Here is an 18,038-nt window from a genome sequence, read left to right on the forward strand (position 1 = left end):
ACCATCTTTAACTATCATATGTTTAACAATACAGCAGTCTGACGTTTTTCAACAATGAGGTTTAATAATATGGCTAACGTCTACCAACTATGATGTGTTTTCATTCTGTATTCAAGTTCATTTTACACACTTTGTAGTAAACATTAGTTCCCAGAATATTTTATACTTCCTTGCAAGTTGGTTGGTTCTACCGTCTTTAACTATCATGTGTTTAACAATACAGCAATCAGACGTTTTTCAACAATGAGGTTTAATAATATGGCTAACGTCTACCAACTATGATGTGTTTTCATTCTGTATTCAAGTTCATCTTACACACTTTGTAGTAAACATTAGTTCCCAGAATATTTTATACTTCCTTGCAAGTTGGTTGGTTCTTGGATCCTTAACCTATAATTTTATTCTCTCATGCTCCTTGCCACAATATATCTAGAGGTGAGAATGTATTTATAGAAAACACGATGTTAGAGGTTCGATATGTATGTAGTTAATAAAACTGACAACTGAACATATGAAAAGTGAAACCGTAAAATATGAACGTAACTTTTCATTACTACATACCACATGAAATGTTCTTGATCTATTATGAAAAATCAACTACTGAATTTTACATTTACTGAAGAAAAATAGATATCACATATTTCACCTTAAAACTTAATCAGTCAATATATGGGAAAACGATCAATTGTTATACTAATATTACGCAAGAAAAAAAAGTACTTCGAATTGAGTACTTAAAAAGTCAGGTTCATATTATATAAAATTACACGAACATTCCAAACTAGTTATTTTCGGGAAAGACAAACGTGTTTTCAATGAAAGTCATATCATTCAACGATGTTAATTTTTCCTGTGACGTCATCAAGAAGCTGTCGTCAGCATCCACCAGCTTCGATAAAACTTGCATTCGATTTAGATAGTTAAGTTGGTACACTATTAGACGACTTCGATAGTCAAGCTGCTACACTGTTACATTAGTGGCTGGCGTGTCGTTACACCACAGTAAATCTCATAATAATTTTCAACAATCTATCTATTGGCCCTTTAAGGGTTTCAAGAAAGAATAGCATAACAGCATCTCGACCGTATACTTTATGTGCTAGATGTCGAAGAAGCCTTTCGCTCAATACCAGAGCCTGTCTGGTCGACTGGGTATATACAATACACAAAGCCTCGGTCGAAACAGTATTTATTATTTTTAATTGGTTTATGGAACATTATATCACAATAAGTCTGATATGATTAACATCTTTCTTTCTGACCCTTTGTGGGTTTCCAGTAGAAAAAAAGCAAAGCACTTCTCCAGCACAATGCGTTATATACTAATTATTATAGCATATAACGCCTTATGCTGGAGAAGTGTGATTAACTTCCTACTTATATCTAGCATAGAAATAAAAATCAACCTGGTAATGAGTCTGTACAACCGCAACATGTGTACAATAATATAAAAACTAGACATATATTAAACATTCTAACCGATATCGTTATTGAAAGTAACAGTAGAGAAATCATAGTGTATACTTTACGGAACACACGAACACTAGTTGTCAACTTCAAGTATTGTCGTAGATTTAATGTTCGTTGAACAATGAAACATCAGTATAATAATGTAAAAACAAAACTTTTCACACTCCTCTCTAATGTGACCAATGAAAGCCCTTTCGAAAACCCTGAAAGTTTAAATTAGAAGAGCCTGACGTCTTAGTTAAATTGCTATGGTAAATGTTACTGTTTAGTTGTAAGAGTCGAGTAACAGGACAGTACCAATAGTGCAAACAAAAAATAATGTTTATGAAGAAACAAAATAAGAAATTTAATGAATACTCGAATCATTCAATAAATAGCTAGAATATTGGTATTCTTAAGACACGTTAAATGCAATAGAAATAATAACTATATTAAACATACAATAAGGCGTGACTAACAATTAACAAGTCTAACTAACCTCTCGCAAGACACATGGAGCAGGCAACAGAAGAATTGCTATATTTAGTTCATTATTGCTACAATCAATGCATTAACGCATACGCAATGAGTAATTATTTCCACGGCATAGCTGATAAGTAACACAACCGTTGTTTAACGTAACGTTTTCACTCTATCTTTTACTTGTATCTATAACTAGCTTATCAGTCAGCCCTAACCAAGTTTATGCACTAGTAGAAACTACACACACACACACAAATAAAAGATACAAGGTTTGTATATAATCGCAGAGAAAGTAAAAAGATCAAATATTACCAGCAGGATACATGAAAATCACAAGGGCACCAACTATGTAGAAATAATAAAACGTTTGTTGTCGTGGGTAAGATGGAAGTTGCATATATTAGGAGTAGGAAACCTAAAACTGAGGTGTGGTTTTTAGCTGAGACCAACTTTTCACGTATTTTTCCAAATTTTCTGTGCAAGTTAACAGCTCACTGTATTTGGCTATGGATGTAAGAAGTGGTCCATAATTACACCTTTTCATCTAGCTTCCTGTATAGTTTGTGCATACTAAAATTGTAGTTTGATTACTGACTTATCTTCAACTATTGTTACAAAATTACCAATAAGAGACGTTTTTTCTACTTTGTTTTCTTTATTTTGGAAACGACATTTTCCTATCCACAGTTATTTACTTTTTCGTACAAAATCTACAAAACAAAGTAACAAACAAACGCATCTTTAGATAGAATGGAAACAAGAAACAACGAAGTGCACTTTTCCCCCATGTTATATAAAGCTATCGTGTCACTTAGTCCATCATGGTTTAATATACCTATTGTTTGTTTTGAATTTCGCGCAAAGCTACACTAGGGCTATCTGCGCTAGCCACCCCTAATTTAGCAGTGTAAGACTAGAGGGAAAGTAGCTAGTCATCACCACCCACCGCCAACTCTTGGGCTACTCTTACCAAGGAATAGTGGGATTGACCGTAACATTATAACACCCCCACGGCTGAAAAAGCGAGCATGTTTGGTGGGACGGGGATTCGAACCCGCGACCCGCAGATTGCAAGTCGAGCTCCCCAACTACCTGGCCACGCCGGGCCCTAATATACCTATTATCGAAACAACAAACAGATATGGTCGACAACTTTTACTTGTATTATCCAAGAGACTTTAAAATTATAACAGATTGTAAAAAGTTTGTATAAATTAAATGGTTCGCTTATGCTATTAAATAACATTAAAAATGTGTACATATGTATTCAAGTAACGCAAGTATATTTTACAGAAAACATCTGTGCATGAAACACTTCCACACGGACTTTTTCATTTTTATCACAAATGAATAAAATCTGGGTTCAGTAACTAACGAGTTTTTCGTAATGCAAATGTAGTTTAATTATTTTTATAGTTTCGTGCTAAAAGCCTAAATGATAAGGGCCAGTTTTTCTTTAGAATTTTAGTGATTACTTTCAAATAGAAAGAATTAGAACTTTTATTATAAAAACGAAAGTTTGCAGATTTTATTTAAAATGGCAGAGAAAGTTGTACAACAATTTCTCTTAAGCAAAACAGAAAAACTACAAAACTTTGCGCAAGCCGAGATGGATTTTGTGGAGTTTTTATAAATTACGGGTAATACCCACTTCAAAGATGGATGTGATACCATGTAGTTTTTTATTATTATTTTTGTCTCCTGTGGGTAGAGCTTAACTTATCGCTGTTGGGGGCTCAAATAAATTCAGCAAACGACATATACCAAAAGTAACCAAATTAACCTTTACTGTGGTAATTCTTCTGCCTTCCCCTCCCGTAGCTCATATGGAAAGAATTGTGCTTTTCCTTCTTGGAATCGAACGATTCTCCTGAGGGAATCGGATTAACTTAAGTGACGATTCACATTATCCTTGCTTAGGTACTATTATGCCTGAATGATCAGCGTTATGATAGGGAGCAATCAACAATTTCAGGTAAGATTTCTCACAAAGAACGACTGAGCATCAGGTACAAAGACAAAAGGTTACACAAGGACAGCCAAGATTAGGGTCCATCCCAGAGGCGCCGCTAGGCACTGCCACATGGATCCCGTGACCCGATTCTATTTGACAGTGCCACGAATCCCCAGTTGGTGCCTTGAAAAATCAGAATAGAAAAACAAACCATGATCGATATCATACTGAAATGCCAAAACTTCCTGCACCTTAGGGCCCTAGCCCCGAATCTTTTTAGTATCTAGCGACGCCTGTGGTCTATCCAATAAACCTGCACACCTAAATGCTAGCAAGCTCTTGCTACAGAGTTTCGGTAAAAACAGAATCCACAAGGCAGGCATTGTATATTTGTATGTGGTATCCTTCCAATTCTTGGATTTCTGGCAAAACGATGCAATAAACCAGGATTCAAGAACCTGGAGGAAGAGCTTAAAATCAGTAAAGACTTAATTATAATAAGTAGACTAGATAATAAAAATAAAACACATAGCGACTAGGGCAAAAGGTTGCAGGTGACCTTCTACCGAATTTAGCCTTACCACAAATATCTTTCGCTTTGTAGCTTCTGTGATAAAAAAATGAATAAAAATAATCTCTCTCCGTTAAAAGGGCGTTAGGGCAGAGAATCAAAGACTTCAATCTATGGCCACTGGGTTTTAACAAAACAATGAGGAGACGGAAACTATCGTTAACAACATTTGGTTCATGTAATATAAATACACACCTTTATATTTATTTATTTGAATAGTAAATTTCTGATGAGAGTTTATAGTTATACTTTAAAGAAGACGCACCTGAATAACAGAAAGATACAGATATTATTTTTCCAGCATTTCTTAACGCTACTCAAACAAACGCACTATCATATCAGGCCTATCTGACAGGTGTAAATATAATGTCCCACGAAACTAACCAGTTCACGAAGTTGTGAAGCTAGTAAGTGTCACAACAAGAGCACGTACTCCTTCAAATAAGCTGCCAATAACGAATTGAAACAATTGAAATATTTCAATCACAAAGTCCACTAATTTAGTATTAACGGTTACTTTAAAAACAAAGCGATCCAAAAACAAATTCCTCTTCAACGTTTAAATCTTTTTAAGCTAGGGCATGAAAATTACGAGTGAGGAAGCACTATTATTTATAACTTTCAAAAGCAGCTGATAACGAAACTAGTTTTTCTTATGGCAGTCTATTTTAATTTTAACTCATTGTAAAAGAAAAAAAAATGGTAAAATAACTATTTCAAAACTAATATTATTACACTTTTTTCTGCATCCTTTCATCTTCCTTGTAACAACCTCAAGCCTTACTTATACACGTTTTCAGAAACGGATTATGAACATATTCCATTAAGTCGAACAATATTCGCGGGAGTCACGCAAATCTGGGAGCATGCGCGCTGGAGTTTCTAGAAGGATCATGACTTATCGGGGAACCTCATGAATGTCCCAGTGTTTGCTAGACGCCCTCTTTTTTAGTATATAAGCCAGCGATAGATCGAAGAGATGTGCAGATAGATTGAAAAGATAGATAATTGAGTCAAGCGAGCAGTAGGCACCGTAAGTAAAGTGTGTGAATCGATGTGATTTATAGCGTTAAGGTTAAGTTTAAAGTGACTGTGGAAATTCTGTGTATTACTAAAATTTGTATCGAGAAAGAATAAACTAGTTTTAATCAAGAAAGCACTTGTATCGCTGAAGTTTCTCGAAAGAATTTCTACGGGAAATTAACAAACAAGCAGATACGTAACAATATTTTAAAGTTTCGACCCACAAATAAAGATATTCGCCTGCATCAGAAACAGATGATATCTCGCCTAAACCCTTACAGAGTACCATTTGTACGATTTCTTATCCTTAACATAGCTGGGCTAATTAAAGTTAATATTGCCCAAGTCGAAACTGTAGTTCCCAATTGGCCACTCCTAAATAATCCTTTTTTTTTTCTTAGCCTCGCTTTTTCACGTGGAAACATAACTTCAATACAGCTATATTTGTATTAGTAACAAATTTATTATCTAATGATATTACTTATAACCTGCAATTATGCATTATGATAAGATATACCTGAATAGCGGTGAAATTAATTAATATTATATTGATTGATGTGGTATTGTGTGCATTTAGTTACATTTTTACTGTTACTCAACTTTAATTTGTATTGAATTTAATATATTCTAAAGTCCACTAGTTTTCCCTGTCAATTTTTGTATTCACTTAAATTGGTTTTGGCTTTTAGAATATGTTTCTTTCAGTGACACACCTTCGTTTTAGAGTGTAGTTCACGCTTATGATATTAAATGCACCAAACTGGGGGTGAACAAAGCATAACTGTATCTGAAACCAAATTTCGAAATATCTAGTTTAAAATCCACAAGGGAAGATTGTGATAAAAAGTAATGGTTCACCATACTTTTATGTTTAGTGTTATTTTGATTCAGTTTCGCCGTAAAACAATATAATAGATTTTCGAAATTTATAATACATTTGGCTGAACTTCTATCCTGCATTTCAACTATAAACGACATTTTATCGACTACGGTTGACTGCTAGTGGGTCCACATTTGCAAAAGTAAAAGCACCTGTACACAGTGGCGTAAGAATACTTCGCATCCCCCGAATTTCAGGAGGGAGGAACCAAAAGGAGTCCCGAATCAACCAGAATCGTAACTACAATCAGCCCTATCTCCAAAATGTTTGAAAGGAAGGTTTTAAGTTTTTAGTTATTCTTCTATGTTTAATAAAAAAATAACTAAAATTTAAGCATTTGTGAATAAATAGTGTTTATTGGTTGATGAATAAGTTTGCCGATAGGGAAATAGAATTTTATAACTATTTGCACAAATATTTTTGTATGCCTGTACCATATACCGTTAAATTTACCATCCCACAAGGATGACCAATATTTAAGTACTTCCAATTTTTATTGGATCGGCTCCGAACCATATACTGTAAGAAACATTTTCACAAATTCAAAGTGCAACCTTATTACTGTGGGGAATTATCGTTGTAAACACTGTAGGATACATAAGCTGATAAATTCCACATTTTAGACACTGTCATGACTCTCGAGGGTCAATAGCAAGTGTAAATGTGACAAACAATAATCTATTACAGACTTTTTTACAAAATAAACACATAACCAATGACGTAAAGAATAAGAATACAAGTTTGCTATACAAGCATTTGTACTAATAACCTAATGTGTGTGATGAACAAACACATGGTAACTTTCTACATGTTCATTTATTTTCATACCCATGGAATAGGAATAAATTTAAAATACATATTTCCTTGTTCCATGTATTTAATGTTTTTACAATATACATAAAAATAATGCTTAAATACATGTAACAAAAATGGCTTTAAATACATACACCAAACAAAACGGGGAGGGGGGCTTAAAATTCAGAAATGTATTATGGTCAATATGGAATCCAACTTTGCATGGGTTGTTTTTGATATAAGGGTCACCTTGCTATAGAGTGCACTTGGATGTAGTCGGAAGGGTGCCTTTAATGTCGAGGTTTTACTGTAGTAAAATACTCTACTACTTACATGCAGCGTACTTATTAATTGTTGAGTTATATTACCGATTTAAACAACCCTGTACAACAATAGTATATTAACTATTTCAATCATTAGCTATCACATACGTACACGTATGCATTACTGAAGTAATACATTAGCATGCTCCATTTTTCTGGGGGTGATTTTCCATAAATAACTTCCATACAGTTTCAACGTTGATAGCAGTGTCATAATGATTGTTTTTTGTTTTTTTTATGGATCTTCTTTTTTCTTGAGTTTCGTTGAGATGACAACGTTTCGAACTCTGTATCGCGTCTTTCTTTTGTTCTTGTAGTATAATGGGTTTAGGCGATCTTATTTTTTGTGAAATTTTTATTCCCTTAGGTTGTGATTTTGGATCGCATCCTAATAGATGGCTTTTAACTCTTATTTGTTACTGATTAGTTGTGTAAGGTGTAGGATAATTTTTTCTTCCAGTTTTAGGATGTGGTTCTAAATGGAATGTTCTAGACTTTTGTCGGGGTACGAGTACACGTCAAAAGATTATTATTATTTAGATATAGACTGCGTGATAGTAAGTTTAGCCATAAAGAGCATATAGCGGCGATTTTAAAAATGAAATTATCACAGACTGTATTGTAATAACAGAGTAAAGAAGAAGAATTAATATTGTCGATTGTGTTCCAAAGTAATTGAATCAGCCTGTGTGGATTTTGACGAAAAAGAGAGGATTATTTAAAGCTCTGGATTCAAGTAACGAACATTCGTATATACTTTTGACTTGTTTTAATATATTATTCTAAAACAAATGGACTGTGTTGTTGTTTGTTTTTTGTTGAAATTTGTTGCCAACAAGCCACAGACACATACTGTAAATAATCTGGCCTACAAAACCAGACAGTAGTAACTTCCAATTACAGTGACAACAGGAGCTATTGCATGTGATTATGTTAAGAATAATGTAAACTGTTTTGAAAACTTAAACACCATAAGCATATGCGCTATAACTATATAAACATAACCAATCACTTTTTATGGAGGGGTGTGAAGGGGCATCTTTTGCTTTTACTTCAACTGCTCTTTTGGTATTAAAGTTTGATTGCGACAGTGTGCTTGTCTGAAACCTAAATCATGATCGATCCTCTGGTGTCGAAATGTTTTTTTTTTTTTAGTTTAATTAACTAAAAAATATGGGTTGAAAAATTAAATAATCAATAAAAATATTCTTATTTTTTCTTGCAGATTCTAAATTCGTCAGTTTTTCTTCGTAACCTTTCACGAATTAATACATCCACTCGATCACCGCAACATCCCACCTGGTATATTTACAAGGAAGATTACCTGCCGAGCATACAACAACAATGCGAATTTTATTAGGTAGTGTGAATCAAAATTAAATCGCACAAATAATTATTCGGGAAAATGTAAGCAACCTCGAAATCAAGCGAAACTTTTCATACACACACACATACTTACATTCGTAATACATACGTATATAAAGTACTTACGCGGGTAACAACGAAGACATGAGTTGTAGCACGTATGTACTTTTAATTTATAATTACGTGTTTAGAATAAGCTTAAATGTACTATACTCCTATCCTTGCTATAAACTGATGCGTCCTTGTGTTCACGGTTTGTTCACGTGCAGGACCTCCTGTCTGTTGTATGTCTATTAAACTGTTCATCACAAATTCGGAGCGGTATGTGTGCATACTTACACAATACAATTTTTAACACTTTAAACAGAGCTACATATAATAAAAGAAAAATCTTCTATAGGTCTTCCACACTACCAGCTCACAGCTTGCGAGGGACTGATATTTGGCAAGTGTCCCAGAATTATAATAACCGATGGCTATATAGGCTTGTTTAGTGATTAATCGACACGACGTCTCAAAGAGCGGTAAATTAGAGACTTTTGGTAACTCATGGCAAGATTTTGAAAATCTTTCCTCTTCCATTCAAAACATATCTTGATCTTCGGCCTAGGTAAAGGTTGCTAACGATGGGTGGTATATTTTCTGAAACCAGTCCGACTGGAGGGGTGGGCCTAAACATAGAATATAGTGAACAAATAAATACATTCGTGAACTTGCTAGATTTTCACATATAAGGTGTACTGTATTAACCTCTTTGTGGAGCACTGCGTAGTGGATTTATACGAAATTGTTGTAATATGTCTTGGATTAGTATTTTCATATGTGGTAGTTTAATAGTGATCCATACAAATGTGTACACATGGCTATATTGCTATTTGTCAATGCTTTAATTTTATGTTATTACAGTAGGGAATTCAAACTGCATTATCGTGTCGCAAAAAGTATAGTGAGAAGTCGACGTAAAAAACACGAGTGAGCTATTTTGTTGTCTCCAATGAAGCTTACATTTCTGTGTTGTTAGATATGAAAAATATTGTTTTTAACGCCTCGCTCTACTTGAGTTGAATACTTGTTTCTATTACCGTCAGAAAAAATAAACAACTAATGTTTACTTTTTATCCTCGAGTCCTCATCCCCCTTCAAAAGAAAGAGAAAATTACCCCGAATGTCATGTTGTTCTCAACGCTGTCACTATTTTTATGAAACGAAAGTTGTTGCCATGACACATGCTGTATTTTCAAATTTGTAAAAGATCTATTGTAGCCTGTCAATTCTGTACAACACATCCAAATACTCGTTTTCTTTCAGTTCTGAATGTATATCACGGTAAATCCAATTTTCCTGACAGTATTATCATACTTAACATTGTTTAGACATGATGACTTGAGCTAAACACAAGTTTTGCCATTCAGTTGACTCATTCTCAAATATACCGGCTTTACAGCATTTCATAATAAATAACATGTCACTGTACTCCCTCCCCCCGTCTTCCTAACTTGAGTAGTAACACCTACTGGCGATGTGACCATATTTCTAACTACGGCACTGATTACATTATCACGTCTTTACAATTACGCTACACAAAAACAAGTATGAACTTGATCTTTTGTGAAGAAAACGTCATGCACCATGTTTCCGCTGTAAGAACCATAATTTGTAAACTAAAAAGGTCAAACTTTTATACCTGACAAGGTTATAATATGCGTATAATATATTTCTGAGAAGAATTGTTCTAGGATGGGCAGGTTTACGTTGAGCAATTTGGCCGAAGTAAGATGCGTTTAGCGAAGCTTATTTCAACGGGATCTATGACAAAATACTTCGAAAATAACATTAACGTGAGGTTATTTTTCAGAAGTACAAGATTAAAAGGGCTTTATGTTTCGTGCTTAATGTAACAGCTGATGCCATATGAAACGTAATTAAGAGTGAACTACAGATTCCTGTAAAAATTATTTCAACAATACATATAACATATAATAATATGTATACAAGCACTAGGTTCAACAACCAGTTGTTCATGCAATTAATGATATAAATACCAACCGGCCTGACTAGCCATGATATTCATCGAAAGGCCTCATCTGCAATGGATATAACAGCTATAGTGCGTGTTTCACATATTATTACATTATTATTTAATTTCGTACACAAGTTCTTATACTGATTACAAACCAAGTTAACATTGTTTGGTTGGTCAGTTTTACATGTTAAATTGCAAGTTCACCAACTGGTAACTTGTGTCTATTTTTGCACATTTAACACCATTTTGTGGTTTAGTTTACACAAGCAAATATCATATACACAGTTACTATAAGATTCTTACATTGTTTTTCATAATAATTTCAATATGTTTAAAAGAACCATCCAAGATTCACGAAGCTTGGACGTTTGGCTCCTCCAGCGAAAGAAAGGTTTACAATTAGCCCTACATAAAAATGTTTAATATTTCAATTAAAGTACCATTTGCACATTATTCACCAAAATTAAATGTTACATTTGAAACCGAAAAAAAAATTGCTCAGACAAATACATTGCCGCAATTTTCGCAAAACATATAAATGATGAAGTTTGACGTTTATCAGTATTAGGCACTAGATGCCATTAATTCTTTACAGTGTTGCAGGATAAGTTCACAATATCTTTTTTCGTGCTTTTGAACAACAGAAAAATGAAATAGAATCCTACATTCAAGTCATGAGAATATTGAAAGCATGCAAGCCATATTTTGCAATATTCTTTCTTTTACAAGTGGGCTTTTGCCCACCAGTTGTCCTCCTGATGTTATAACTCAGTTTACTTTAAATTTCGATGGGTTCTCTTCAACTTTAATAACACTACTACACTAAGATAGGAATGATTTTGTTTAAATATCCGCCTGTACCAATAATAGAGAAAAAAAAGAACGGATCTTAATAACATTACAATTTATATGAAGGACAAAAAATAACGTTATCTTCCTGGTCGTGGTAACTTCTAAGCACAACGTGTATATCCAGAATGTACAATACAAGTGAAGAAAATACGTAAAAATGGATAGTGAAGCTCAAAAACGCCGTTAAAGTACGTGTACCTAGATAAGAAGTACCTATCACGTATCACAAGAAAGGCAATATTATTTGGAAATATTTGTGCAAAAGAAAAACTAAGCTTTTGTCACTACAATACAGGTATCGTAGTTTCATATATAATTATTTTGAGCTTGATATGAACACATACGTAAGGTATACTACGAAATAATGCAACGGTCGTGGTTCTGTTACAATAGTCGCAATTATTTTTTCATATACAGTATTATATCGTGTTTCGACACAATACAGCAGCACCTTGTTCTTGTCACAATAGTCACTATTAATTTACATTATGTGACAAGTACAATAGATATCTCGCACTTCGATAATACAGCAGCACCATGGTTCTGTCACAATAGGCACTATTAATTTACATTATGTGACAAGTACAATAGATATCTCGCATTTGGATAATACAGCAGCACTATGGTTCTGTCACAATAGTCACTATTAATTTACATTATGTGACAAGTACAATAGATATCTCGTATTTGGATAATATAGCAGCACCACGGTTCTGTCACAATAGTCACTATTAATTTACATCATGTGACAAGTACAATAGATATCTCGTATTTGGATAATATAGCAGCACCATGGTTCTGTCACAATAGTCACTATTAATTTACATTATGTGACAAGTACAATAGATATCTCGCATTTCGATAATACAGCAGCACCATGGTTCTGTCACAATAGTCACTATTAATTTACATCATGTGACAAGTACAATAGATATCTCGTATTTGGATAATATAGCAGCACCATGGTTCTGTCACAATAGTCACTATTAATTTACATCATGTGACAAGTACATTAGATATCTCGTATTTGGATAATACAGCAACACCATGGTTCTGTCGCAATAGTATCTATTAATTTATACTATATGACAAGTAAAACAGATATCCCATACTTTGATACAATACAGCAGGACCATGATTTTCACAATAGTCAATGTTAACTTTACCGTTTGGCTGGTATCATGCACATCGATACATTACAGCAGCACCTTGTTCCTATCCCAATACATACTATTCATTAATCCAACGTGGCAATTAAGCACGAAATGTATTTAATACAACTTTTTATAATTAGAACAGTAATATTTCAATACTGTTTTCAATCTGTTGATTGACATATTACAACGACGTTTAGTGTTCATCAACTTAAGTTGTTACTTTGTCCAATTAAGGATATTAAAACAAATAGTCAATCATTTTATTCAGTCACTTGATAACGATTACAAACCAGACTGTAAGAAAGTAACTCTCGGAACATGTTGTTCCAGAAGCTGCACAAATTATATTCACTTGCAAGAACTGACTCGTTTATATCCTCACATGACGGTATTTCTGGTTACCCCTTGCTTTCTAGTGTTAATTCCTAAAAGGAAAACTACTAGTGCATTAGAAACTCAAATTTGGTAGTTGCAGCTCATTCTTAAATTATTCAAGAATATTTAAGACGAATCTCCAAATTGGATTTGTTAACATTCACAACAGACCTAAAATGCTAACATAAAACAGAGATCAAAGCTCGTTTGCTAACATTTAAAGCATAGCTCTAACCTTCTTATGAACGCTCTAAGCTTGTATGATACATTCAACTCAAACGTCTGGCGATTTTCCCGTTTGTTTGTGCTTTTATCTAGAAATATTTTTTGTGCCGATTTGATTTTTTTTTCTACAAAGTCAAAATTAAAGCTATTCGCTAGGATGTTATTGTTATACATCGTGCCAGTTTTATGAGAATACACACTTGCTATAGAGCATTGAACCTAGGAAGGAAACAAGCCGATTAGTTGGTAATGGGTTCAGTCAGACTCGGATCTATTTAGCATGACTTGAATCATAACCGCAATGTTTAATATTATTGTTTTTGTACTTTTTATTTCATCCTAAAGTAGTATTGTATATATCAAATAACTCTGCGTTAGTAAACCTAGTACATTCAAAGTTTAAAATAAACACAGAAAATTGCTTATGTACTTACTATTCACGTGTTGGTGTAGTTTCCTAATCAAACTTACACTAGTTCTGCCACTCTGAGCACGTACAAAAACACATTGTGACTACACACAGTAAATATGATAAATGACAAGACGTCTTCATACCTTCGAGAGCTAACAAGAAGAAGGAAAACGTTCCTTATTTAAAAATTATATCACCATTTTTTCACGTCTCAATATCAAGTTTCATAAGTGAAGCAAGGCCTTATAAAAAGAACTAACAAAAGCCAGGAGAAGTAACAACACTGTATATAGGAAATAGTAAAGGCGACGTAAGATTGTTTAATTATTTTTTTTACTGACACAAATACTTTATAAAATACTATAGCTAACACTATTCAACTGGAACTTTTAGTACACAAAACTCAGTAGTGGTAGTAGTAATAGTGAATTCAGTCATGTTATCTAGGACTAATATCTCGCATAACAAGCGTGTAGATATAAAACTTTTGGTTGGTCAGGGCTACTCATTGTTTCCGTAATAGCTGCATGCAACATTCAAACTAGCAATATCAGTAACAGAAATGGTCAAGGTAGAAAAACCGAACATTCCTAAAAGGGATGTTACATATATCAGGGTATGTTCTTTGCATTGTAGACAATGGTTAGGTAAAGATTTTGCCAACGATCTTGCTGTAAATAAGAGCATCGGACCAAAAACAATGGAGTAATAAAAGGAGGCGTGTGTTCTTCACGGATGAATCCAACTTCGTATTGTTTGTCAACAATCAATGACAGTTTGACGGTGGAGAGCAGAACAGTAACATAGTCAATGTACGGCATCTACGGTGAAGCTTTATGGAGGATCAGTACAACTTTGGGGCTGCATCTCAGTCAACAGTGTCAGTGATCTTATCCAAAGTTGATGGCATGTTGACTGCTGATAAGTACAGGTAGATTCTAATTCAACATTTCATTGCCTCAGAAACACAAATTATTAGGGAAGAATTCATATTCCAGGATGACTATGATCTCCAACATATATCAAATGTGGTGAAACGATATTCTGACAGTATCGAAGCCGATGAAACACTCAATCATGGCTTCACACACAAAATCCTGGTATAATTTTTTTGTCTTATATAAAAAAAACTGTATTTAAAGGCAATCAAACAACTTGTTTGTATTGTGGGGAGTACAATAGAGCATTTGGAACAACATTTCAAATCCTAAATTGATAAACTGTATGGTAACACAAAAACAAGACGTATGACTTATTATCTATGCAAACGGCTCTCGTACAACTTATTTACGGTTCTTTTGTATTTATGTAATAATGTTTTATATCATTAATAAATTAGCCACTTGCTTGCAATTACTCAGTGTTTGTAGCTTTGTATTAACCGTGCATAATCACATACACTCACTGCGTGAAAACAACTCAACTTCGTCTTTAATAAAACCTTGAAAACAATTACTGAAGGATATGCACTTACCGAGAGCGCGGTGGTTTAACAGTAGGCTCCTCGATCACCTTGTAATTTTCCTTGTGTTTTAACATTTCTTTGATCGAGCACACCGGAAATCAATTCAACCCAACGTTCAACGACGAAGAAAATTACTGTACTAAAAGCACATCAAATGTTTATTTTTATTCCGCGATTAAGAACGTGATCTTTTTTTGAAGCAGCTTATAGTCTAGAAAAAGTGTTTGGAATATGAATATCAACCAAACGCAAACACATAACATTCTCTATAAGCAATTTATTGTACAACAAAACGAACCAACGTCTTTCGAATATCAAAATTTGTTAATACAGAACCGCTCTACATATTATTCGAGACGCTTTTAGTGTAAAGTTTATCCGAGTTTGTCATTCTCAGTAACACAAGTAGATGTTTGTCTAGTTGCTGGCACGTTTGTCGCTCACATCTGCGTCTGCCACTTCAAGTTGGATGCTCGGTTTAGTGACCGAGTTATGTATAAACTCGTATGACTTACCAAGCAGTACAGTACAGGAGATTTTTAGTAGTCATACGTCACATGCTAAAATCATGAAATCACCCAGTATGAGACTGACTGTTAAAAGAACTGTTAAATGGAACATTATAATTTAAACCAGAAAACTCCTATGTTCTAGAAAACACAGGACGCAGACTGAGAACCCACAACAACATCGTTACATTTGTAAAAAATCCAGAACTTTTTTCTTTGTATGTGGTTGTAACTGTATACGAAGAAACCCTATGATGTTTATCACCTTCGGCTACTAGAAACTGAAACCTCTGGCTATCTGGTTTAGTATAGTTATGTGGAAGTAAACATTACTGATTACAGGAGCTATTGTTGCATCTTACATAGAAAAGACTATTATGAACTGAATGATCACATCACTGAACACTCAAACACGTGGGCTAGAACAACCTACAACTTCACATCATGTCACTGTTTCAATAAACACGACTGCTTACATCTCTCCATTGGTGCCTTCCGCATGCGTAGGTGCCATTCAACAACTTGGGTTTTGGTTGATCCCAGATAAAAAAAAAAAGTACATTTCCCGAGGCAATATTTAAAACCATGAGCTTGTTTACATTACTTCAATAGTTGGCGTTGGCCCAGTTTCTTATTCGACACAGGTAGGTACACATGCCTTATTTTTACTAACAGCTATTAAGTATGTTGACGAAATTATCTAGCAGTTTCTGCAAGTTATTCACGGGCTGAAAATTTATCGAACCCTAGCAACGTGCATAAACCCACAAGTGATCATGAAGAGTTGGGATAAATTGAAAGCGAAGACTATTTCAACAGAAATCAGAGTGGGAAGTAAAATACTGCAGGGATAAGAATAGGAACTTAAATACTTCTTTAAAAGGATCAGATTGGGTACTGAAATATAATGTTAATCAGGAATCAAGGATGGTGCTCCGAGAGGTGATTAACCAAGGTCGGCGCTTGAGGAGGGGGGCATGGGGTCCAACATCCTGAAATGTCGTTTCACCCACACCCCCAAGCTAATGCTGTCCATTAATCTACTTTCAAATTTATTTTAGATTTGGACCCAAGAAACACTGGATCCGGAACTGTGACTAATCAGGAATAATAATGGGAGGTGAAATATTTCTAGGTGTCTATTTGACCAGCCGCTGGTGAAGTCATTCATGAAATTAGTGTTATTTGACCATGGAGTATCAGCCAATAGGATGAGATTTTGCAACTTACGCCATATGACGTAACAATTAAAACAAGCAGACTCGAAACCGAGAATTTAGTGTCGTATCAGTTACTTTCCAGCTATTTCGGTCTACCTTAAGAGTTTTCTCGCTACATTTTTTTTTTTTAGATATTTTTAAAACTCGATTTTAGTCATTGCATGTGAAATTAGGAAGTTTAAGGATTAGAGTGAATTTGAAGTTTTCCTTGAAGAAATGTTTAACTTAAACATTGGGTTAAGCATTAACTGCAAAACAGTTGAAAAGGCTAATCATCGTATGAGGTGTCTTTTAGGAAGATTTCTAAATAGTTTGTTTGTTTTGAATTTCGCGCAAAGCTACACGAGGGCTATCTGCGCTAGCCGTCCCTAATTTAGCAGTGTAAGACTAAAGGGAAGGCAGCTAGTCATCACCACCCTCCGCCAACTCTTGGGCTACTCTTTTTACCAACGAATAGTGGGATTGCCGTCACATTATAACGCCCCTCAAGCTGAAAGGGCGAGCATGTTTGGTGTGACGGCAATTTGAACCATTGACCCTCAGATTGCGAGTCAAGCGCCCTAACCACCTGGCCATGCTGAGTTCTATATAACAGTTGTTGGCCCAATGGGGTTGGATGTTCGCACTATTTTAACATTCAAATAGCCTAGACCGAAATGTGTCAGAGATGGATAAGTGGGTGACGAAATATTCCCGAGATGGTTAAACAGGTCTGAGTTGGTGCTGAAATATTTCCAAGAGATCAAATTCGATGACGAGGAACCCACTTTGAGACTAATAATGGCTGGAGACGGCTTGAATGGGTAATGAAGAAAAACTTTAATGATGAGTTTAACATAACAGCAAATGTACAACGTTTCGACAAGGTTTTGTCATCATCACCATTCAGGCCGTCTCCAGCCATTATTAGTCTCAAAGTGGGTTCCTCGTCATCGAATTTGATCTCTTGGAAATATT

The 18,038-nt window shown here is 34.6% G+C and overlaps 1 protein-coding gene across 4 annotated transcripts in view; it reads right to left on the reverse strand.

The window, feature by feature from the left end:
* Window positions 1-18,038, reverse strand: part of LOC106471060 (cordon-bleu protein-like 1) — a 66,920-nt gene that overhangs the window by 40,450 nt on the left and 8,432 nt on the right. For 2 of the 4 annotated variants that reach the window (XM_022399684.1, XM_022399681.1), the window contains exon 1: window positions 15,362-16,365. The exons of 1 other annotated variant lie outside the window; for it this stretch is intronic. In XM_022399684.1, the coding sequence (XP_022255392.1) occupies window positions 15,362-15,426 (65 nt within the window). In that variant the 5' untranslated portion in view covers window positions 15,427-16,365. Of the gene's footprint in view, window positions 1-15,361; window positions 16,366-18,038 lie in introns of those variants that run through there. One more of the 4 variants, XM_022399680.1, reaches the window with a different exon arrangement.

Source organism: Limulus polyphemus, unplaced genomic scaffold, assembly GCF_000517525.1.
Source record: "Limulus polyphemus unplaced genomic scaffold, Limulus_polyphemus-2.1.2 Scaffold4380, whole genome shotgun sequence".
In the NCBI taxonomy this organism is placed as follows: Eukaryota; Metazoa; Arthropoda; class Merostomata; order Xiphosura; family Limulidae; genus Limulus; species Limulus polyphemus.